At 39.0% G+C, this 26,080-nt stretch overlaps 2 protein-coding genes across 5 annotated transcripts in view; one reads left to right on the top strand and one right to left on the bottom strand.

Annotated features, from left to right (window-relative positions):
• Window positions 1–26,080, bottom strand: part of LOC117261997 (transcription factor SOX-6-like) — a 188,190-nt gene that overhangs the window by 123,620 nt on the left and 38,490 nt on the right. The gene's annotated exons all lie outside the window — the stretch shown is intronic.
• LOC144463423 (uncharacterized) lies at window positions 20,764–24,695 on the top strand. The gene is made up of 4 exons (XM_078167555.1): window positions 20,764–20,956; window positions 21,164–21,208; window positions 23,146–23,217; window positions 23,705–24,695. Exons 1-4 carry the CDS (start codon window positions 20,896–20,898, stop codon window positions 23,938–23,940), a joined length of 414 nt encoding a protein of 137 aa, XP_078023681.1. The 5' UTR covers window positions 20,764–20,895; the 3' UTR covers window positions 23,941–24,695.

The following is a 26,080-nucleotide window of genomic DNA, read 5'->3' as shown; positions in this document are numbered from 1 at the left end:
TTAAATGTAACCACGTGTGTGTGTTGGCTAAACGTAATCATGTGTGTGTGTTGGCTAAACGTAACCAGGTGTGTGTTGTGACTAAATGTAACCACGTGTGTATGTGTTGGTTAAATGTAACCACGTGTGTGTGTTGGCTAAATGTAACCATGTGTGTGTGTTGGCTAAACGTAACCATGTGTGTGTGTGTGTTGGCTAAATGTAAGCACGTGTGTGTTGGTTAAATGTAACCACGTGTGTGTGTTGGCTAAACGTAACCATGTGTGTGTGTTGGCTAAACGTAACCACGCGTGTGTGTGTTGGCTAAACGTAACCACGTGTGTGTGTTGACTAAATGTAACCATGTGTGTGTGTTGGCTAAACGTAACCACGCGTGTGTGTTGACTAAATGTAACCACGTATGTGTGTGTTGGCTAAACGTAACCACGGGTGTGTGTTGACTAAATGTAACCACGTATGTGTGTGTTGGCTAAACGTAACCACGCGTGTGTGTTGACTAAATGTAACCACGTATGTGTGTGTTGGCTAAACGTTACCACGTATGTGTGTGTTGGCTAAACGTAACCACGTGTGTGTGTTGGCTAAACGTAACCATGTGTGTGTGTTGGCTAAACGTAACCACGTGTGTGTGTGTTGGCTAAACGTAACCATGTGTGTGTGTTGGCTAAACGTAACCACGCGTGTGTGTGTTGGCTAAACGTAACCACGCGTGTGTGTGTTGGCTAAACGTAACCACGCATGTGTGTTGACTAAATGTAACCACGTATGTGTGTGTTGGCTAAACGTAACCATGTGTGTGTGTGTTGGCTAAATATAATCATGTGTGTGTGTGTTGGCTAAACGTAACCACGTGTGTGTGTTGGCTAAACGTAACCACGTGTGTGTGTTGACTAAATGTAACCATGTGTGTGTGTGCTGGCTAAACATAATCATGTATGTGTGTTGGCTAAACGTAACCACGTGTGTGTGTTGACTAAATGTAACCACGTATGTGTGTGTTGGCTAAACGTAACCATGTGTGTGTGTGTTGGCTAAATGTAAGCACGTGTGTGTTGGTTAAATGTAACCACGTGTGTGTGTTGGCTAAACGTAACCACGTGTGTGTGTTGACTAAATGTAACCATGTGTGTGTGTTGGCTAAACGTAACCACGCGTGTGTGTTGACTAAATGTAACCACGTATGTGTGTTGGCTAAACGTAACCACGCGTGTGTGTTGACTAAATGTAACCACGTATGTGTGTGTTGGCTAAACGTAACCACGCGTGTGTGTTGACTAAATGTAACCACGTATGTGTGTGTTGGCTAAACATAACCACGTATGTGTGTGTTGGCTAAACGTAACCACGTGTGTGTGTTGGCTAAACGTAACCGTGTGTGTGTTGGCTAAACGTAACCACACGTGTGTGTGTTGGCTAAACGTAACCACGCATGTGTGTTGACTAAATGTAACCACGTATGTGTGTGTTGGCTAAACGTAACCATGTGTGTGTGTGTTGGCTTAATATAATCATGTGTGTGTGTGTTGGTTAAATGTAACCATGTGTGTGTGTTGGCTAAATGTAAGCGTGTGTGTGTTGGCTAAACGTAACCAATGTCAATGTCAACGAATATTCTAAATTCGAATTTAAATTTGAATTTGAAAAAAAAATGGACCTTCGAATGTGAAAATTGATATTTGATTGTAGAGAAAAAAAAAAACACCACCGCAGCTGTGCTCTTTGCGAGTGGGCGTTGCCAGCTGTTGCCTCCGTCACCCCCCGGCTTGACACATTTGCTCGCAGCGCCGAAACAGAGCTGTGCGGCGCGGCGCAGCCGGTGTGGATGACACAATCGGTTAACATGGGCGCCGAAAAGAAACTGGCTTTGCTTCTCGGCGCTTCGAGGCTATTGTATTTTGAAAACAGACAATGCATGTAACAGGCTGAAGTTGACACGGCGTCCCAGAACGTCAACAACCAACACACCCAGGGTACCTTGGACGTCATATGTGGACGTGGAAAGTCCATGACCAAACGTGGACATGTGACGAGGTCACAGTGAGGATGTGATGAACACATGAATGTCTCTATCTAGAGTCAGTGTTTGGTTTGTCCGCTCTGGGCTACTGTAGAAACATGGCGGTGCAACATGGTGATCTCTGTAGACGAGGACCTGCCCCCTGTGTAGATATAAACATCTCATACTCACTAATTATATTTTATATTGCCTGTCTGACTGTATATCTTAATAACTGAGAGTATAATCAGCCTCTCTTTGGTCGGACTGTTGGACTGTGAGCGTGAGTGCGAGTGTGACGGCGGCTTCTCGCCCAGCTGTTCTGATTTTTATCACACTAAGTATCACATCTTGACAAACGTCTCATGAGACTCACGCAGTCATTTCACAGCTGCCAGAACGAGGCAGCGTTTTTAATAAAGCGTCTCTGTGATGGGGGAACTCTGTGTCGGTGTGTCAGTGTGTCTGAGTGTCGGAGTGTCGTGGCAGCGCTCGGCTCGCAGGCTGTAAATCAGAATTAGGGAGTTCATTAGATATGGCTGATTTATTAGGACCCAGGGCTGGTCTCTGGGCCTTTCAGCCATATATTAGCTGCCTACAAGATCTCATCCATAGTTATGAGACATGCTGTTTACTGTATGGCTCACAGGGTCACATGCCAACACACATTAATTATTGAGTATGACTCCATAGGTTAAATTAATAGCGTCCAGATGATCAATGATTTGCATCTGTAGATCTCTCCTGTACGCAGCACTTCTGACGGCATATCTGAGCGTGTCTTGTTATCAGCTAGCCATCAGAGGTTTGACAGGGAGCCAATCACTGTGGAGCTTCATCCTGAGGCTTTGACAAACACACTGCAGAGCTGCGTGCCCTCTCCAACACACACACACACACACACACACACACACGCACACACACCAGTTTGGCTTGTGTTCATATCACAGTTAGTGCAATCTGAAGTGTCCCTGGCTTAGCATTGTTTCCCCTGTAAATCAAAGTGCATTTATCAGCTCCTGTCAACAAACACACGACCAGATAAGACGCTGTATGTACGCTGAGCGCCGTGTGTGTGTGTGTGTGTTTGTACTGCTATCTTTGTGAGGACCATCACGGGTAGCTAACCTTTCGAGTGAGGACCATTTTGGAAAGTGAGGACATTTAGGCCGGTCCTCACAAGATTTTCACTGAAATGGCCTCCAGAGGCTGTAAATGTGCTTCTCTCAAAGCTTCAGAGAGGTCCTCAGAAAGATGCCAAACTGAGAAAAAATACACATTTTGTCGTGCGTGTACTCAGTTGGAATATCAGAATACACACACATTTTGCTCTCTATCGCCCCCCCCTGGACATTTTCCATTATTGCGCCAGAAGGTCTTTCACTAAAGAAATGGCAGTTTCAAGGTGTTTTAAGTAAAATAATATACATTATATGGAATTTCACCTTTTTTTTGGTTTTTATGATATTTAATATTTAATAATTTTAGGTTATAATTTGTCATTAAATTAAATTAGCAGTAAAAATGATTCATAGACCCTGCCTAAAATCTACTTAAATTATATAGTTTTCTATTCTATTTAAACTTGACCTTGCCCCCTTATTCACATAGCTAACTTGTGAGTAATGTCTGTGATGTTACGGCTTATCAGAACAGATATTAATTGTTTTTTAGTCTTCATTTTACTGCTCTGCTTTTAATAAGTGTAACAGAAGTGCACATTTATCTTCAGTCGGCAGCACACTGTGCTCATGTTAGCTATAGTTAGTGTTTTAGGTCCTGATAGACTTAAGTGGGAGAACTGAGACCGCTTCACTTAGGACAAGGATGAACTGATTGGATTTTCAAAGGACAGAGGTAACTCATGAATGTGATTTAACAGAAATGGTTTGCGGGAATTTCTTCAAATATGGAAGAAATGTCTACTCAGATGCAAGGATGAATTGAACAGATTTGGGTGGTCACAGATCAAAAGTCAAGGTCACTGTGTACTGTGACCCCCACAAAAAACATGTTTGGCTATTGCTCAGTAATTAATATAAGACTGACAAAGAATAACGAAGTGATGCCATTTCATACCCAAAAGGTCAACAGTCAACTGTGTGATGATTATATTCTGAAAAAATAAAATATATATATAATATGAATCCAAATTGTTCAAATGATATGACAGCACATGAACTTAGTATTGATTGGTGGTTTAAATTGCAATACTGGACAACCACTGCTTTAGTAAGTGTTTTAAATATTATAAGTCTAAAGCCTCTGCTTGCCAATACACCTCTTTTAGTTAATGACAGATACTACACATGTAAACACTGTTTGAGTATATAAACTAAATGCATGTCTTGCAGTATTTTTGTACATTGCCCATATACTGAAACTCAGATCCATCTATTGTTTACATCATTTCAATTCTACTTTTTATTATTCATTTTCAGAATAATTTATTTCATCTTATTTACTTTTTCTGCATTCAGTCCCTGCATACTACTTTTTTTTACTCACAATGCTGAATCAAATTGAATTCCCCCCTACAGGGGACCAATAAAGGTATAGCTTAAATTATCTTATCTTAGCTTATTTTAGCTTAGTTTAGTGTAGCTAATCCTCCCTTACTGTAACTAAAGCTCTCAAACATACTTACTGTTGAGATTACTTTGCCCATATGACACAAGTACAGAGTAAAGTTCACTTTAAACTGACCTCATTAACACACTGTAAACAGAACAACATCTAACATGAGTGCAGATGTGACAAAACAATTGTTTGTTGCTAGCTGCCATGCTTAGCTTATGCCTATTGCATTTCACATTGTGAAAATTAGCCTAGCAGCTAGCAAATCTTTGCATTTCCTCATAGCTTGACAAATTACACATGCTACATATAGTTTGTCTTACTCACCACTGGTTCATGTCACCATATCTCCTAAAAGGACACCAACGTTGAATTTCAGCTTCCTGCATGCACTTATTTCAGCCTAATATTGTTGAAACTGAGCATCTTAAAATCCTGTAGCAAGCTTCTGAGGCAGGCGTCCAGTTCATCTGGCAACCTGTCTTTTCTCCAAAACCTTAACTATTTCCACACTGCAGAGTTTTTCCAAAGAAGGGTACTACACAGCCTGTTCAGAAAGGAGACTTGAAAAGACAGTGACAAGCGTGGCAGGGGCATTTCAAGGTGTGTCTTAAAAATGATGACATGGATTGATGTGTTCACTTAGATTGATCATTGATTTCCTATATTGATCTGCATTAATATATCCCCTATCTTCCAGAGGAACAAAATTACATGAATGTAACTTCTTTTACTTATTTGGAATCAAAGTAGAGCAAGAGTAACATATAAACAGAAATATTATATTAATCACAGAACACAGTGGACAACTTATATCTGACATTGAGATTTTTTAACACATAATATGGGGGTGGTAGAGAGATTTTAGAACTAGTACAGGTTGCTAAGTTGTTGGCTTCCTGCACACAGCAAAGCTTGTGTGACTTTCTGTGTTTTCTCCCATTTTAGGCCTGCTATTTTGAACCATTGTAGTATTAAAGATCTATGAATGGCAGTGATAGTCTGTTGATCCACTGCTTTGGTTCTGAATTAAATGCTGTTTGTCAACTATTGTATGGACTGTGAAGAAATATGGTTCAGACATTCATCTTCTCATGATAAATTGTAAAAATGTGATGATCTTGTGCCTTTTCATCACCATACGCCAGTCCTGATTTAAATGTGTCCAGTACATTGGTTATGACTAATAAAATAATTGCCATTCCCATCAACACCAGCTGTGGATTATGAGGATAATCCATGATCACGGCTCACAAGCTAATATTATCACAAGAATAACTAAAGGTGCGGACACAACAAACCGACATCAAAGAACTAGTGGCAACGAAAGCCAACTGTTGCGTCATCTGCGTTGCCTCACATCGCCCTGTGTCAGTTGCATTTGAATACACTACACGGACTACATCCGACGGCCAAGTGGCACGTATGTTCCACAGCACCTCCACGGACTATTACATTCAGACGGTCCCGGTGTTTCCTCCGCAGGCTCCACTTCACTCAGCTGCCTGATAAACCCACTGCTTCTTCCCACTTTAGCCTGAATAACAAACCAGGGCTCGGTTCTCCGGTTGGATCCAAACGGAGAGCTGGGGCTAGTTGGGAAGCTAGCAGAGGCTAACTGGCTGTGCGTCCCTCCGTCATGCTGCACTAGCTGCTCCCAGCTAGCCCCGGCTCTCTGTTTGGATTCAAAGGGAGAGCCGGGGCTAACTGGGAAGCTAGCGGAGGCTAACTGGCTGTGCTTCCCTCCGGTCATGCTGCGGCTAACACTCCACTAGCCGCTCCCAGCTAGCTCTGGTTTGTTATTCAGGTTAAAGTGTGAAGAAGCAGCGGGTCTGTGGGGCAGCTGAATGAAGTGGAGCCTGAGGAAGAAGCACCGGTTAGCCCCAGTTTCATTACAGGCAGATTCACTCACTACAGGGGCGAGGGAATAAAACCTGAACAGCCAATCAGAGCGATCTCTTTCACCGACTAGCTCCGCCGCCGATTCAGCATACTCAATCGCCTGAAAAGCCGACGCCGCCGACATCGAAAGGCCGACGGTGCAGGACACACCGCAAAAACTAGGCTGACAGACACTCACCGACGGCCCGACTTTGGTCGACGGCCGACCTTGGTGTGTCAGGGCCTTAAGATGGTAAACATGTTAAACACAAAAATTGCTGAACATCAGTATTTTAGTAGGTCTTAGGTGTTTTACATTCATTTTATGAATGTAAGAGATACAGTGACAAGATACTAATCATAACAGTGATCAACAACAAACCATAGTAAAACCTTGCCTACCATGTTTGGCTTTTCTTAATCTTTTGTCACATCGCTATCCAATGCTTAGTCACAGATTCTCAACCCTGCTCTGTTCCCTACCATGCACTAACTCTCCTGTCATTTCATATCCATCCACCTGGATCTGACCCCCATCACCTCACTCCCTACTTGCCTGCACCTGTCTCCACATTCATAGATCCAGATTGTCTGAATTGTGCTTCACCCTCAGCTTTCCAGCACTTTTCCTTTTTCGCCTGCCTGATCCTGCCTGTATGATGCTCTGCCAGCCCAACTAACTTATCTCTCAGCATGACCCACATTTTTAATGAATTTGCTCATTTGTATCACCCTGGTTTTTACTTTTGACTGAAATTATTTTTAGGTTACTAGTTAACATGAACTTTCACCTCTCCTGACCATTTCTGAGTCATGCATATGGTTTCAGCCCTGGTTTTCTGGGGAGCCATTCCATATGTTGAGAATTATTTTGTTTTGTGCTTCCTGAATTCTGATCTGTCACATGCATTTTAAGGAAAAAATAAATGAAGCAAAAATCTATCAAGTAATATCAGGCTGAGAGAAGAGAAGCTGGGGCAGATTATTAAAAAGGAGATTTGAAATTGAGAGCAAGTTGCATGTAAATTTGTAAATTTAAAATTTGTGGAATCAGAATGTTTTGATATGGACAGGAAAAGAAATATTTAAACTGTGGTCATTGTGACACAAACATTAAAAGCTAAAGTGAATCATTATTGTATTTCGATATTTTAGACATGTTTGATAAAGAAATAAAAAAGACAAATTAAACAGTATTCAAAAATGACCTCCTAAATGATGTACTACATATGTCTGTATTTTTCTGCATACAGAATGCTTTGTGTTGAACATCAGTTTCCTTCAATTTGCTGGCTATTTAGAGACACCACAGAGGCCTGACAGAGCATGAGCAAAAATATTTTTAATTAATAGAAATCCTAATGGAAAACAGTTTTTTAGCAGGTATTCATACTAGAGCTGGGTGATATGTCCTGAAAATCATATCACAATATTTCTAGGCTTTATATGGATACACAATTTATATCTCTGTATTTTCAAAACCCCTCAAAAGCACTTCATTAGTGATTGGACTGGGAGACAGAATTGATGATAACAATATTTTTGACCGTGTACAATCTCGGCTGTGACAATATTTTAGATATGGAAAAAAAAGATTCACAAAATGATAACACAATAAGATACGTGATAGCATTATTGATAATGTGAATATAATGACAATATGGGTAAAAGCAAGCATTGAAATGAAAGGAGAACAGTCTTGTAAGTTGATAAATTTACATCACTTTAATGTATTTCAGTCTTTCAAACCAGGAAATAATACCATCTCTGCAAAATCTAAGATGATATATAGTGTCATATCTCAGTAACGATGTAATATCAACATATTGTCCATTAACTGTACTATTGTACATTTACTGTACTTAGGTTTTGAGGTACTTAAACTTTAGGATTTAATTTTTCTGATACTTTATATTCCACTCTACTACATTTCAGAGGCAAATATTGTACTTTCAAATCCCCTACATTTGTTTGACTGCTTTAGTTGCTCTGGATATCCCAAATAATTATACAATATGTCATCAACAAGTGAACTTTGCTATTTTTTAATTTACTTAATTTATCCCTGAGGAGGAATTCAGCAGTTTATAACTGGTCTTTACCACATAAAACACCAAAAAAATATGAATGCATTATTGATCAATACAATGTAAAATGATTAATATAATATTTAAACAGAATACAAACAGGGTTTATTCTGAAAGGGGCTCAGTAATTTACTTTTGATACTTTAATACTATTTTTTGCCTTAGTAAAACTTTTAATGCAGAATTTTTCTTTGTATTAAAGTATTTAAACATCGTAGAGTTAATACTGATGCAACTTTGTGCAGATAAATGTGATTCTTCACTTTTATTTTAAGTTTGCAGCCTGTACAGAGGACTCAGAGTCAGAGCTGAGAAGTGCTGATATTGTGTGGCACTCTGCAGCCTGTTGCTTAGCCTTAATTGATGGCCCATCAAGGGGAGGGGCCACCCCCCCCACACACACACCTAGGCTGCTCGTGCCTGTGAACCTGTGAGCAGCGCTCACAAAAATGATGACATGGATTGATGTGTTCACTTAGATTGATCATTGATTTCCTATATTGATCTGCATTAATATATCCCCTATCTTCCAGAGGAACAAAATTACATGAATGTAACTTCTTTTACTTATTTGGAATCAAAGTAGAGCAAGAGTAACATATAAACAGAAATATTATATTAATCACAGAACACAGTGGACAACTTATATCTGACATTGAGATTTTTTAACACATAATATGGGGGTGGTAGAGAGATTTTAGAACTAGTACAGGTTGCTAAGTTGTTGGCTTCCTGCACACAGCAAAGCTTGTGTGACTTTCTGTGTTTTCTCCCATTTTAGGCCTGCTATTTTGAACCATTGTAGTATTAAAGATCTATGAATGGCAGTGATAGTCTGTTGATCCACTGCTTTGGTTCTGAATTAAATGCTGTTTGTCAACTATTGTATGGACTGTGAAGAAATATGGTTCAGACATTCATCTTCTCATGATAAATTGTAAAAATGTGATGATCTTGTGCCTTTTCATCACCATACGCCAGTCCTGATTTAAATGTGTCCAGTACATTGGTTATGACTAATAAAATAATTGCCATTCCCATCAACACCAGCTGTGGATTATGAGGATAATCCATGATCACGGCTCACAAGCTAATATTATCACAAGAATAACTAAAGGTGCGGACACAACAAACCGACATCAAAGAACTAGTGGCAACGAAAGCCAACTGTTGCGTCATCTGCGTTGCCTCACATCGCCCTGTGTCAGTTGCATTTGAATACACTACACGGACTACATCCGACGGCCAAGTGGCACGTATGTTCCACAGCACCTCCACGGACTATTACATTCAGACGGTCCCGGTGTTTCCTCCGCAGGCTCCACTTCACTCAACTGCCTGATAAACCCACTGCTTCTTCCCACTTTAGCCTGAATAACAAACCAGGGCTCGGTTCTCCGGTTGGATCCAAACGGAGAGCTGGGGCTAGTTGGGAAGCTAGCAGAGGCTAACTGGCTGTGCGTCCCTCCGTAATGCTGCACTAGCTGCTCCCAGCTAGCCCCGGCTCTCTGTTTGGATTCAAAGGGAGAGCCGGGGCTAACTGGGAAGCTAGCGGAGGCTAACTGGCTGTGCTTCCCTCCGGTCATGCTGCGGCTAACACTCCACTAGCCGCTCCCAGCTAGCTCTGGTTTGTTATTCAGGTTAAAGTGTGAAGAAGCAGCGGGTCTGTGGGGCAGCTGAGTGAAGTGGAGCCTGAGGAGGAAGCACCGGTTAGCCCCAGTTTCATTACAGGCAGATTCACTCACTACAGGGGCGAGGGAATAAAACCTGAACAGCCAATCAGAGCGATCTCTTTCACCGACTAGCTCCGCCGCCGATTCAGCATACTCAATCGCCTGAAAAGCCGACGCCGCCGACATCGAAGGGCCGACGGTGCAGGACACACCGCAAAAACTAGGCTGACAGACACTCACCGACGGCCCGACTTTGGTCGACGGCCGACCTTGGTGTGTCAGGGCCTTAAGATGGTAAACATGTTAAACACAAAAATTGCTGAACATCAGTATTTTAGTAGGTCTTAGGTGTTTTACATTCATTTTATGAATGTAAGAGATACAGTGACAAGATACTAATCATAACAGTGATCAACAACAAACCATAGTAAAACCTTGCCTACCATGTTTGGCTTTTCTTAATCTTTTGTCACATCGCTATCCAATGCTTAGTCACAGATTCTCAACCCTGCTCTGTTCCCTACCATGCACTAACTCTCCTGTCATTTCATATCCATCCACCTGGATCTGACCCCCATCACCTCACTCCCTACTTGCCTGCACCTGTCTCCACATTCATAGATCCAGATTGTCTGAATTGTGTTTCACCCTCAGCTTTCCAGCACTTTTCCTTTTTCGCCTGCCTGATCCTGCCTGTATGATGCTCTGCCAGCCCAACTAACTTATCTCTCAGCATGACCCACATTTTTAATGAATTTGCTCATTTGTATCACCCTGGTTTTTACTTTTGACTGAAATTATTTTTAGGTTACTAGTTAACATGAACTTTCACCTCTCCTGACCATTTCTGAGTCATGCATATGGTTTCAGCCCTGGTTTTCTGGGGAGCCATTCCATATGTTGAGAATTATTTTGTTTTGTGCTTCCTGAATTCTGATCTGTCACATGCATTTTAAGGAAAAAATAAATGAAGCAAAAATCTATCAAGTAATATCAGGCTGAGAGAAGAGAAGCTGGGGCAGATTATTAAAAAGGAGATTTGAAATTGAGAGCAAGTTGCATGTAAATTTGTAAATTTAAAATTTGTGGAATCAGAATGTTTTGATATGGACAGGAAAAGAAATATTTAAACTGTGGTCATTGTGACACAAACATTAAAAGCTAAAGTGAATCATTATTGTATTTCGATATTTTAGACATGTTTGATAAAGAAATAAAAAAGACAAATTAAACAGTATTCAAAAATGACCTCCTAAATGATGTACTACATATGTCTGTATTTTTCTGCATACAGAATGCTTTGTGTTGAACATCAGTTTCCTTCAATTTGCTGGCTATTTAGAGACACCACAGAGGCCTGACAGAGCATGAGCAAAAATATTTTTAATTAATAGAAATCCTAATGGAAAACAGTTTTTTAGCAGGTATTCATACTAGAGCTGGGTGATATGTCCTGAAAATCATATCACAATATTTCTAGGCTTTATATGGATACACAATTTATATCTCTGTATTTTCAAAACCCCTCAAAAGCACTTCATTAGTGATTGGACTGGGAGACAGAATTGATGATAACAATATTTTTGACCGTGTACAATCTCGGCTGTGACAATATTTTAGATATGGAAAAAAAAGATTCACAAAATGATAACACAATAAGATACGTGATAGCATTATTGATAATGTGAATATAATGACAATATGGGTAAAAGCAAGCATTGAAATGAAAGGAGAACAGTCTTGTAAGTTGATAAATTTACATCACTTTAATGTATTTCAGTCTTTCAAACCAGGAAATGACACCATCTCTGCAAAATCTAAGATGATATATAGTGTCATATCTCAGTAACGATGTAATATCAACATATTGTCCATTAACTGTACTATTGTACATTTACTGTACTTAGGTTTTGAGGTACTTAAACTTTAGGATTTAATTTTTCTGATACTTTATATTCCACTCTACTACATTTCAGAGGCAAATATTGTACTTTCAAATCCCCTACATTTGTTTGACTGCTTTAGTTGCTCTGGATATCCCAAATAATTATACAATATGTCATCAACAAGTGAACTTTGCTATTTTTTAATTTACTTAATTTATCCCTGAGGAGGAATTCAGCAGTTTATAACTGGTCTTTACCACATAAAACACCAAAAAAATATGAATGCATTATTGATCAATACAATGTAAAATGATTAATATAATATTTAAACAGAATACAAACAGGGTTTATTCTGAAAGGGGCTCAGTAATTTACTTTTGATACTTTAATACTATTTTTTGCCTTAGTAAAACTTTTAATGCAGAATTTTTACTTGTATTAAAGTATTTAAACATCGTAGAGTTAATACTGATGCAACTTTGTGCAGATAAATGTGATTCTTCACTTTTATTTTAAGTTTGCAGCCTGTACAGAGGACTCAGAGTCAGAGCTGAGAAGTGCTGATATTGTGTGGCACTCTGCAGCCTGTTGCTTAGCCTTAATTGATGGCCCATCAAGGGGAGGGGCCACCCCCCCACACACACACCTAGGCTGCTCGTGCCTGTGAACCTGTGAGCAGGGCAAACTGCCCATCCCTCACCTCAGCAGCCCTGCATGTGCTCGCTGAGGCAGCGTGAGGAGCATGGAAGGAGTTTGGAGAGACTCAAGAGGAGACTACAGCAATTAAGACTGCATCACGACCGCAACTGCAGAGGAGGTTTTTCTCAAAGAATTTGTCAGCAAGTAAGTGTTAAAACATTTTTGATTTTAGCTTGTACATGTCAACTTATGCTAACGGTGTTATGTTTTCCTGCACTTTAGAAACATGTCATGATTCAAACTTTCTAAATTGCAAGTGGAAGTGGCAAGTTATGCTAAATTTTAAACTGGGGAAGTAATTTAATGTTATTTTGTTTTGTATGTGACCATAAATCTGACTATATGAGTTCCTAGCAAGTCAGATAACTGCGACCATTGTATTTGTTTAGTTAACCCTTTAGATTCACTGACAAATGAGATGATCAAATGTTAGTTTTAATCTTAATTTAAAGCAACCTCTCAAAGTATTTCATACCTAGGTTATGGCATTTTTCTCAGTATGTTGAAATTCATGTAGGTTAATGTAAGGTGTAGTGTCTTTCAGTGTTTTGTGTCTTTTAGAAATTTAGAGACATTCCATGATTAAACTGTGGGGAAAATGTGGAAAATGTGGTAGTAACATTTAGCTTCAATTGTGAAATAGGCCTAAATACACTTAGAATGCCATTTTAAGAGACAAACTGCGGCTGTAGAGTTTAGTTGATTAGTTACATTTGAGATGTAAGCTGAAATCAGCTCTTACACCTTGTGTGAATAATGATGATCAGCTCTGTTTAACCTGATTCAGTAGTGACTGTCAGTTCAGTAAACACAGTGGACAGTATATGTTGGTGTGAACTTACATCCTGTAACACAGAACATTGATCATTGAACAAAATGTGATTTGAACTTTTAGACCTGAGCTAAAAGAAAATGTGATCTTGGGATACAACAAAATGCTGTTTCTGAAATTAGGTTAAGTACATTTCACAATAAGCCTGCATTAGTTTCACATGGAAAATGAATAATCTACAAATCGTCAGTGATCACTTTATTAGGTACATGTGTACAATCTTATGCATTACAAGACAACTGTATTGACAAAGTGCAGGCATGTTCAGAGGGGCTAGCTAAGGGTACGTAAGCCCCTGCCCCTTTGCTCCTGATGCCTAAAGTGTGCGTTTGTCAAGGCAACTATATTTTCACTGTAACGAAGGCTGGGCAATATGACAGCTTTTAAAGATATCGTGTATCAGTGTATTCTATAATGAGGTAAAGGACAATAACTTTTTTATTTTGTTTATGGACCAGTTGCTCAACATAATTTTAAGTAAGGCCTGCAAGTGTGCCTCTCCTCTCATGCCGCGCAGCTCCACCCCACTCACCACATAGTTCTCCGGCAACACTGAGGGAGATACAGCACCACTGCTCTGTTTCAATTAGTCTGTTAATTTGTCTTCAGTCAGACATAGGCCTGAGTGTTGCGCAGTCAATAAGATGAAGCAATGCAGGTTAAAATCATTCTTAACACCTTGAAGTATACTGTAGTCCAGAACAAAAAGACTTTTAAATAATACCTTGCTTATCAATGAACAAATATTTATATCTACCCATTTTTGACTCAGGCTACAGAAACTGAAATGATGGCAGAGCTGTGTGTGGGTAATAAAGTGGCTACTGACTGCATGGGAAATTAAGAATTTGTAATTTATAAACATATATAGCACACTGCCTGATAGAATACATTATTATTTTAATTACACAGACCAGATTCAATGAATGAAAGCATGCAGATTCGAGTGTGTAGATTGTTTGTATTCATGATGACAAGGTTTGATTTTTTTTTTAGTCATCTATATATAAGATTGCCTTTTTAACAATGCAGTATTGACCAGTTCTTGCCTTGTTTGATGTACGAAGAGACAAATGTGCAGAAAGATAGCAATGTATAATTGTATTGTACATCTTACTAGAAGTTACTAGTTACCTGTGATTCTAATTATTTTGTTGAAACTGTTTCAGACAATAACATTTAAATAATATCTCTTCACTTTGTTGTTAGGTCCAAGACACAATGACTGGGAGGCCCACACAAGTAAGTACCTTTACAAAATCTTTACACTGTACTTATTCAGATTCAGTAGAGTGGTGAAAGGATCGTGTTATTTCGGTAGGCCAGCCTGGATATTAGCTTCTCACAGGTTCCCTCATCAAAAAGCCTATAGCCTAGGGGAATTTTCAATTTGATTCTGGAGTATTACTGAAAATAAACTGTTTCATGATACCTACATGTTTTGTTTAGCACAGCAATCTTCACAGATAAGCACCACTTTATGATTTTTGAAGTGTAAATTACATTGTTAGCAGTAAAAAGCTAATGTTAAGCTATAAACAAACTACATTACGGTCACATGGCTTAGACATCATCACCACAAAGATTATTGCTTCACTATTACTGTGCATGTTTTCTATGAAGTGATCAAATTGCAAAATAAAGTTTGAATAGTTTGCAACTAAAGCTGCCCTGTAAAGATGGGTTATTGAGGGGATGAATCTCTGTGTTAGACGTGATGACATTTAAACTCCATTACAACCAACAGAGTCTTGTTAAGACACACATTAGCAGCCACCATTTCAAAGGTACTTACATTGCTTTTTTTTTTGTTTTTTTTTTTAGTTCAAATGTGAAGTCTTTAATAATGTGTTTTATGTCACAGAACAAAATGTGTAAATATTAAATTTGAGACAAGAAACCCAAAAATGCTGAATGACTCCAGGGTTATGGAACTTATTCATTAACCACTCTATGTCATAACTGGAACAGGTTGAAGAAGTTTAATTTAGACTGACTTAATGGAACGTTGTTTAATGTGGGCTAGTCTGCTCTTTAATATTTGCAAATTTTAACAGAATTCACTTTTTGCTACGTACTAAAACTTTGTGACACACAAATTAAATGAATTTATTGGTGTAATATTAACTTTAAAAAAGAAACACTTGTGACATTTGGAAGTTACCTTCTTGCTAAGAGCTGGATTAAATGAAAAAACTATCTTCATGTATATGGAGCTAGAGCCAGTCAACTTCAGGTAAATGTAGTCTGGTGTTTTGTACATATACCATAAGTGTTTTGATCTTCTTGCTAAACTTTAAGAAAAAAAAAAGTATATTTCCCATGTCTGAATTATTTCTTAAGGGGAAATCTGTTATTATAAACCTCCTCCCTATATTACATTTATTGGCAAATATTTATAGATAACAGTTATTTTAATCGGCCCATTAGATCTCTTCAGCTTACAGCCACAAAACAGTTACAATGTTATTTGGTAAAAGAGCGTCCATCAAAGTTGTATCAAATTTAAATATTTTTGTCACTGAAATGCTGAGGTCATGTTTCTAACTGTCTGACAGCGTTACAGAAATCATTTCTACAGAACTTTTCTTTAATAATAATATCCTTTTTGTAACCACAAATCTCACTAAAAAAAAATCCCTTGAGTTGATGTGAGATGTGAGTTGTTGCAGGAAGATAATAGTGGAACTGTTAGATTGGAGAGAGGAATTTGGAGCTTACCTTAAGGAACTGCCAGCAATAACTTCAAATGCCATCACTGAATATTGCACAGAACCTCACAATATAGATGAGTCAAGAAAAATTGTAACAACTCAAGAGTCTGTTGATTGTCAGAGTGAGACCTCTCTTTGAACAAGTTTGTAGTTCTAGTTTAAAAAATAATTTAATGTAACATACAGGTCTCTCTGTGGGAAAGATTTCTGTAATAAAGTCAGTTAAAATAAGAACCCCAGCATATCTAAAACAGTTCTAGTGGACATAACTAAATCAGTCTAAAGGAGTACAATGCAGTGATGTCACGGCTGCCAGCTGAGGAGATCTGCTGACATGATTCAAAATTTTTGTTATGTATTAAGTATTTACCCACTGATACCTGTAAATACAGGGCTGACGTTTGCAAACTACCATTATTACCATTTGCAGGTAAATAAACAAATAAATAAACGCACACACACAGACAATCACATGTGACCTATCAATAGTCTGTTACTATATTTAGTCTCATTTTAAAACATGTGGTAATGATTGATTATTCAGCCTCTCTGTCTGCCTTTTACAGTTACAGTGCAGGTGAAATGGAGAGAACATGTGTGGCATAGAACATCAACTTCAGACAAAGAAAATTTAATAAGACTGAAGGTTAATATGATGACCGGTAGACGTAATAGGTGACTGTAATGCTTTCAAAACCAAAGCTTTATCAAAAAGTGACACCTTTAACATCTAGTATTAGTAAGTAAAATATTTAACTACAAGACCTAGAATTGATAATGTATATGACTACATTTTCTCTGACATATATGCTTTTTGCTTACAGTTGGTCAATATCCATGAAGAGGCGGCGAGTGATTCCCCTGACTTTTCCAGCCTTACAGGATCAGACCCAGACTACAATCCAGCTCAGGCTGAATCATCATGTAGTGATGAGGATGAGAAAATTCTGGATGAACCTTCATCATTTAAGGAATTATCCAGTGATGAAGCTGTTGGAGGTCTAGATGCAGATTCAGGGGAAGATGAAGATCAAGAAACAGGCATGTGCAATATTAAAAAACAAAAAACTCCCAGAACTTATGTGAAACGAAAAAAGAAAAAAGAAAAGAAGAACAAAGATGAAGTGAAAACTGTGACCATAAAAACCTGCACAAGAAGGGAGGATGGCAAACGATCATGGGACAAAAAGCACTACTGTCTTTACTGTGGAAAGCCACACTCAAAGATAGCGAGACATTTGGAGAGAAAGCATATGGAGATCAAGGATGTAGCCTATGCCTTCAGTTTTCAAGTAGGGTCAAAAGACAGAAAGATTCTGCTAGATCAGCTGCGCAATAAAGGGGATTTCAAGCACAACGCCAAAGTTCTGGAAAAAGGCAGGGGACAACTCGTGACATGGAAGCAGCCCTCTCATAAGGCCTTGGTTGAGGATTATTTGCCTTGCACATATTGTTATGGGATGTTTGCCAGAAAGGAGTTATGGAAACATCAGTCCTCATGTGGAAGCAAAAAATCTTGTGTGACAGATAATGAAGCAAATAAAAGAAGAAGAGTACAAAGTTGTGCTGCACGCCTGCTTCCAATCACTACTTCTTCCAGTGGATGTCAGAAGATTATTAATAACATGCGACAAGATGATGTATCCTTTCACATCAGGACAGATTCTTTGATTTGCAGGTACGGTGAAGCACTGTATGCAAAACATGGGCGAGTGAAGTCAAGACACCAGTACATTTCACAGAGAATGAGGGAGCTTGGTCGATTCATGTTGGTTGCTAAAGACTTGGACAAGACTGTAAAGGGTCTGGAAGACTTGTGTGCACCATCAAGGTTTCAGTTTGTTGTCAGTGTGGCAAAGAAGGTTGCAGAGTTTAGTCCAGGCAAAAGTGAGTATGGAAAACCTTCCACTGCTGTCAAAATCGGATTCTGTCTCAAAGGAGCGGTGGAGGTCCTGATTGGGCAAACACTCATGAATGATGATGACCTGGCTGAGAGAAAGGCAAAAAAATTCTTGGAACTTTTGGAAAAAAACTGGAAGAACCATGTTTCTGTCAGTGCTCATCAAACAATACAAGAAAAGAGATGGAACAAGCAAGATGACATCCCCCTGACCAAAAATGTGATGACTCTGAGGGATCATCTGAGGATGGTGGAAGATAAAGCAAAGGAGGAACTGACAAAGGAGCTCAGTTTAACAGCCTACAAGATGTTGAATGAGACGGTTCTGGCACAGGTCATCATCTTCAACAAGCGCCGTGAAGGGGAAGCATCACGCTTGACTCTTGACACCTACAAGACAGCAGGCACAAATCCCATAAACGAGGACATTTATGAAACTTTGTCTCCTCTAGAGAAAGAGCTCAGCAAGCTTCTAACTCGTATAGAAGTCAGAGGAAAAAGAGGCAGGAAGGTACCTGTTTTCTTGACAGAGAGAATGAAGGAGTCAATTGACTTATTGATTAAAAAGAGGGATGAAGCTGGCATACCTGCTGAAAACCCTTATCTCTTTGCAAGACCTTATGCAATGACAAACATACGTGGCTGTGACTGCCTGCGAAAATATGCTGAGGAAAGCAAAGCAGAAAACCCTGAGCTCCTGAGATCAACTAAATTAAGAAAACAGGTGGCCACCCTATGTCAACTCCTGGATCTGAGTGAACAAGAGCTGGAACAAGTTGCAAGGTTTATGGGGCATGACATCAGAGTTCATCGCGACTTTTACCGACAGACGGACAAAACCTTTCAAATTGCCAAGATAAGTAAACTTCTGTTTGCAATGGAGCAAGGCACTGAGAGCTTAAAGGGGAAGAACCTCAACACGATCAACCCTTCTGTTAGTGGTATGTATGCACTACAACTGACACAGATTTGTCCTGCTGTTTTATTGACGTCACATTCTCATGATATCTCCAGAAATCTATAGCTGCCATAATCACATTAGCTATTAGAGGTCCTAACAACTAAGACGTGTACATGTATTTACAAATCCAAGTGGAAGGTTAGTGTCTTTTTTGATTTGTACAGTCTAAACCAGCTGGACAATATAACTGTCATTTCATAAAAACATTATCATGCAATCTATAAAGATGCACAGTCACATCTTTTTACGAGAAGTGGCATTACATATTATATTAATACAGTTGTATTAGAACAACCTCATTTATTGAACAGCTGTCTTTGTACTAATGGAGTTTTTGATTCTACTGAGGAGTTAATTTCACCATTATCGTCTTTCATAGGTGAAAGTCCCACATCAACTTCTGACATTGGCCCACAGAAGAAAGGGATTCCTGGCAGAGAGGAAGTTGATGGTATGTGTCTAAGGATTCTGTTCATTTTAAACATGTCTGTGTTAGAGGTGCACGTAATAATTTAATTATTGAGACAATAATGGGAAGTTACATCAATAGTGATAATATTTTTACCTGCAGCCCTCGTCTCTCTCAGTGACTCCCTTTCTTAGGTTTACCTGTGCAGTCTTTTGTAATTGGGTACAACATCCCTACCATAACATCTGTGTATTAGATGCTCATAATGTTCGGTTTTGTTGACATTGTCACAGATGTTTAAGTTGTTAGATATTACTTATTGTGGTGATAGTTAAAGTTGCTATTTTGTTGCACTACAGTATTTTAAGATGTCTCAAATCTTTTGTCCTCCCTGTTTACATACAGGAAGAGGATAAAATATTAGAAATAGCATTGATTATGTTGCAGTCCAGTGCAGCACCATCATGACCTTAATAACAAATTACCGAACTGAATTTACCAGTTTTATTTAGCAAAAAACTGTACACTGGAGGCACCATAAAAGTCTTTATGGAAGAACAATAGTATTCAATTAGTGTATGTATACACAATTAAAATCTCTGCTTTGCAGATACAGTTGCCCGCTTTCATTCTGTCTTCCCCTTCAACACTGTACAGTATAATGTCTCACTTTCTGTTTATTTTATTTTTCAGATGGATGTCCTGACCTCCTCTCTACCCAAAAGAAACAAGGCCCCTGCATAGAGGATGAGACCTCAGATGTAGATGGTGAGTTAAAACTATATGACAACTATTGAGGGTTAGGTTTGTATGTATTGAGCTCCATCTTTGGAACCTTGTCCTGACTTAAACAGTACCCTCCTCAGTATCCTAAAATGGTTAACATAACAGCCACCCTACTTGCATAAAAAAGAAAATCTAAGTCAATGGTTAAATATTCTTTGAATGAGTGTACTAAGTACAAACAGCAGTTTTGCGACAACTGATGGCCTTGAGTGGACTTCATTCCAAATATAAAATATGAATTAGATGATGTTGTAGTCTGATATAAAGAGCTGATGGTTAAATATCAACACCTTAGTTGTTTCAGCACACATGAGTTGGCTTTTACTGGCAGGGCAATGTGACTTGCTTCCACTATAGCTGAATGAGAGAAGTAGACTTTTTTGGGAGTGTCAGTGCTTCTTGGAAAAATTAAAAATCTTTTAATCAACAACAGTCTTTGCACTTAAGGATTTGAGTGTTAACATTTGCCCTTATCTTTCACAGTTCAAAATCCTATGTCAACTTCCGTGACTGTTACATACAGTGGACGAAAAAGAGCCAGAGAGGTGGATGACGGTATGTTCTTTTTTTTATTTCTGTATTTATTTTTGTTATTTTTCGAGGATGATGTCCATTTTCAATATATTTATATATATTTGTCAAAACAAATCTTTTTAAACTCCACGCTATCAATCTGCAGATAAAATTACATGCTTTCAGTATCATTTCCTAAACTCCACAGTATGATGTGTCACATATGTCATTCTTTGCTCTTGTTTTTAGAAGGATGTCTTGAGCTGTCCTGTGTAGACTCCTGCAACGAGGATGGTAAGTTTATAGCTAGAAGTCAGAAAGTGTGTTAAATACAATGTCAGACAGTGTCAACTGAAAGTGGTTTGGACCTAGGATAGTCAAATTATGCATTTCTGCATCATTTCATTAAACATGCACACAAGTCAACAAATACTTTGAATTTTTAAGAGCTGGATGGTACGGCCTTAAAGTTATATCAAGGTGTTTTTTTTTGGCACATCATGATACACGCTAGATATATATCATATACCATTTACCATATCACGATACATGTTATATATATCACGCTATATATCACACATTTCCCCTCAAAAGCGCTTCATAAATGTGATCTGGGCAACTGAATCAAAAATCATGATGTTGTCTTTTAAACCTAAATATCGACACTGTAGCAATATTGTAGGGATGACTACTTGTCCAAAAAATTAACACAATTAGATGTTTGATCAGTAATCATCAGTAATGTGTGGGTTAAGGCAAATATTAGAATAGATAAAACAGTTTTTCATTCATGTTTTCCACCATACATCAGCTATAATTGTATAAGGAAGCTATGCTCCACTCAGTAAAAAAGCTTTTATTCATTTGATGGTTTTATCAGCTGATGAATTGGTCAATTGCTTTTTCCAGCTCCAAACTTTCATTATTATATTGGCCATTGAAAATCCACTATTGGTCAACCTCTAATGACAATATCCAAAATATCAGACTGTGTACAGTCTCATATCATGATAATGACATATTGTATATACTGCCCCTCCCTGATTTTAAACAGAGCTCTGCATTTACTGTAGTAACAGCAGGCGTGTTTGGCTACTCAGTGGTAATAAGAGGCTGGTGTAAAGCTCTGGTGTAAACCCTAATGCAACAGTACATATTTCTAAAGATTTATTACAGTACTGCTCATCATTTTACAATTTTTCAGTTTTTATTTCATAAAGCTTACAGTGTGCCGTGTTTTGATCAGAACCTACAAACAGACTTGACAAACAGCGTCAGTGTAGTAAAACCAGAGACTGATCTGTCTACATACAGAAATCAGATTGGCAGTGGATAGGCAGTGAGTCTGAAAAGCTAGCAGAGTTTAAAGTCATAAAAGCCTATACAGTTAACATGACTGAAATACTGCAGCTAGGAGGCACAATAGAAAATCTGGCAAAAGAGTAAGACTACATAACTGGTAGCTATACACTCTGGGGAGACAAAGATTGATAATTTTTAAAAAAAATCCCAGATCACAAAAACATTTAAATTTTATTGTGAATTTTTTATTATGGTATAGTCGTGAATGTAGATAATCTTAAATATTCTCACATGAATGACTATAAAGCTGCTAGCTCTCTGATGTACAGTTCTGTAGATGTTTCCTGATTTATTTTGAATTGTCTAAGCCTATCACCATGGCTGAAGGCTCAGGTTCCACATTGTAACCCTTCAAAAACAAGTAAAATCTCATGTGTGGGAATACTGCAGATTACAAACTAAAAAACTACAGGGAGATGAGGCTATCATCATTTATTGACCCTTTATTTGCGAATGCGTGTACCACAATTATGTTGGACAGGGTCATGGTGGCATTCAATTTACATATCATTCAGTGCCTAGATTGTGATATGGAGTCATTTGAGGATTAGATGATTGACAAAGAAAAAGGACAAGTAGTACAGTAGTTAGTGAAACAAAGTGAATCAGCCTCATGAGAAGTCGAAATATCATCACAGTACATTTTTAGTGTCTTAATTAATCCTTGGTGATGCATGCCAGCATCAGAACTTTTTTGCAATGTTCAATGTTCAAGAACACTAAATCTTACAATTTTGACTTTTGAAATGAAATATTAAGCCATGAACAATGAGGTCTTGATTGTCAGGTTTTAATGTTGGCCTTGGGTTTTTAAAATTCATTAGAGTTAAGGTTTCATGAACAGGTGCTAATGTTTGTTATTGTTGCAGATCACAGCTCAGGAAAGAACCTGGTGACACAGAAGACAAAGAAAACAGAAAAACGGATGGTGAAAGGGAAAGGTAAATTCTTACTACTGGGGCAAACTTCTATGTTAAGACAGATTTCCATTAGTTGGATTCTAGAGAGGGACTGTATGAAACCAATGTAGGTCTGAGAAGAAAAGTAGGCTGTATTCTTAATATCTTTAATATTAATATTTGTGCTGTCACTCAGCATAACATCCTCACTCCCAGTCAGTCAAGACCCCCACCTTCACCCCCCACACCCTGCTGTGCCTGCATGCGCTGTCTCTCTCTCTCACACTCACAAAAGCAGTTTGAGGCACTGCGGCCTATGCCACCTCCCTCTCATATCAAAGCGGGCTTTAATACAACTTCTATTAAAAAAAAAAAAAAAAGTTGCAGCCGGACAACTTTTTTTTTTCCTCTCTACTCCCTCTCTCCATGACTGTTTGCTAGCTGTGCATGAGCCATGTTAAGAAATCTGTATAGTAGTTTATTTATTGAACATTACAAAATCTATGTTGTCTTCTTCTGTCATTTGTAGAGCCACTCCAAGCTACAGTGAGGAGACCATGGAGTGAAGCAGAAAGGATGGCAGTGGAAAAGCACCTGGGAAACTTTATGGCAGAGCAAAGAGTTCCTGGCAAAGAGCATTGTCTGCAGGCTATACAAGCTGAGAAGGCCCTAAGTGAAAGGTCATGGAAAAATGTCAAAGACTATGTGCACAACAAAATTGTAACTTTAAATCGCAGATCTGCGACAAGAAAACTGAAGTACTAAAGGTTAGGGATGCAACATTGCAATCCATAGAGCGGATCTATAGAGATGCACCAATTGATCAGCCAGCAACCACATTCAGACAGTTTTAGGCATTACCTGGGATCACCGGAGAGGTACTGAGCAGTGTATCATTTATCCAATTCCATTGCGGTCAGACATACATGCAGCCCTCCCTCAAACAGGACTGCTAGCCCAAACTGAACAACAGAAATTAAATAGTATTTGTTTATTGTTTATTTTTTGTTGGTTTTCCTACTTTATGTGCACTCATTTAATTTTTAGCTCAGTGTCTTAGCTGCATTTTTTCATCATTTGCAGTTTCAATTTCTTCACCTTCTATCTCTCCTCTCTGCTGCATCTGTGTATAAAGTGTGTGCGTTTAACTGCAGCTCCATGATGCACCCATAACAGAGCAAAAACATGGATGTTACTCAAGCTGACGACATGTTATGCCGTGACCTATTACAGCAATTTTTGTTTAGGAAGGTAAGATTGTAGGCAAGAGCTGTGAATGCAAATAACAACATTGAGGTTCCATCTGAATTGGAGATGTCAACTTTTTTTACTGTGGATCTGACACTCAGTTTTGCTTTTGCATTTCATAATATGAGACTTAGGTACCAGTTTACATTATTTCAACGCATATCAGGCGGGAACAAAAATTAACTTTAAACATTTCATTTTGAGTGAAACAGCGTGCAAAATGTTAGGTAAAGTGTGATTTACAAGAACTAATTTTAAAATGGAAGTTTGTACAAAAGGGGCTCTGACCAGAATCTGTATTTTATTTTTTATTTTTAAGCTTGAGTGAGTAAAGGTCCTGCACATTGATGCATTATGGGGGAAATAGGCCCTTGTAATAGTCAATGCTCTGTCATGAGAATTTATTCAAAAGTAGAGAAACAAAGAGAGATTAAGAATGCTGTAAATTAGAGTTTTTATAAAGGATGAAAAGAAAATCAGAATCGGCTCAAAATCAGAATTAGCAGGTCAGGTTGCAATTGGTGCATCTCTGCTGATCTATTCACTTCAGTTTCATGTATGTTTGAAGCTTCAGTATTCTTCACTCAGTTTCAGCAATTTTATTTTACATTGTATTTGCACTAAATGTTCACAGAGAAGTTTGATTCCCATTTATGTGGAATGTTTTACTAAGCTGCTGAAGCCTCATCATTTGTTGAGTCAAAGTTTCAGCAGCTTTATTTTACATAGTGTTTGCACTTAATGTTAACAGAGAAGTTTGATTCCTACTTATTTGGCATGTTTTACTAAGCTTGTGAAGCTTCAGTATTTGTTGTTTCTCTGACCTGAGAGAAAGCTGAGGGCTCTGATGGCCTGACCTGAGGACTCTGACCTCACCTGAGGAATTTGACATCACCCGAAGACTTTGATGACCTCACCTGAGGACTCTGATGACTTAACCTGTGGACTCTGACCTGACTCGAGGACTCTGATGACCAAACCTGTGGACTTCGACGTCACCTGAGGGCTCTGATGACCTCACCTGTGGACTTTGACCTCACCAGAGGGCTCTGATGACCTCACCTGTGGACTCTGACCTGACTCGAGGACTCTGATGACCAAACCTGTGGACTTTGACCTCACCTGAGGGCTCTGATGACCTCACCTGTGGACTCTGACCTGACTCGAGGACTCTGATGACCAAACCTGTGGACTCTGACCTGACTTGAGGACTCTGATGACCAAACTTGTGGACTCTGACCTGACTCGAGGACTCTGATGACCAAACCTGTGGACTTTGACCTCACCTGAGGGCTCTGATGACCTCACCTGTGGACTCTGACCTGACTCGTGGACTCTGACCTGACTTGAGGACTCTGATGACCAAACTTGTGGACTCTGACCTGACTCGAGGACTCTGATGACCAAACCTGTGGACTTTGACCTCACCTGAGGGCTCTGATGACCTCACCTGTGGACTCTGACCTGACTCGAGGACTCTGATGACCAAACCTGTGGACTCTGACCTGATTTGAGGACTCTGATGACCAAACTTGTGGACTCTGACCTGACTCGAGGACTCTGATGACCAAACCTGTGGACTTTGACCTCACCTGAGGGCTCTGATGACCAAACCTGTGGACTCTGACCTGACTCGAGGACTCTGATGACCAAACCT

The sequence above is a fragment of the Epinephelus lanceolatus genome, chromosome 5 (genome assembly GCF_041903045.1).
Source record: "Epinephelus lanceolatus isolate andai-2023 chromosome 5, ASM4190304v1, whole genome shotgun sequence".
NCBI lineage: Eukaryota > Metazoa > Chordata > Actinopteri > Perciformes > Serranidae > Epinephelus > Epinephelus lanceolatus.
Note: the sequence above shows the minus strand (reverse complement) of the source record. Positions and strands in the feature narration are given on the sequence as shown.

Coding starts and splice junctions, on each gene's coding strand:
- LOC144463423 (XM_078167555.1), top strand. CDS start 20,896: ATGTCAACTTCCGTGACTGTTACATACAGTGGACGAAAAAGAGCCAGA. Junction 20,957..21,163: donor AGCCAGAGAGGTGGATGACG/GTATGTTCTTTT, acceptor TCTTGTTTTTAG/AAGGATGTCTTGAGCTGTCC. Junction 23,218..23,704: donor ACGGATGGTGAAAGGGAAAG/GTAAATTCTTAC, acceptor TGTCATTTGTAG/AGCCACTCCAAGCTACAGTG.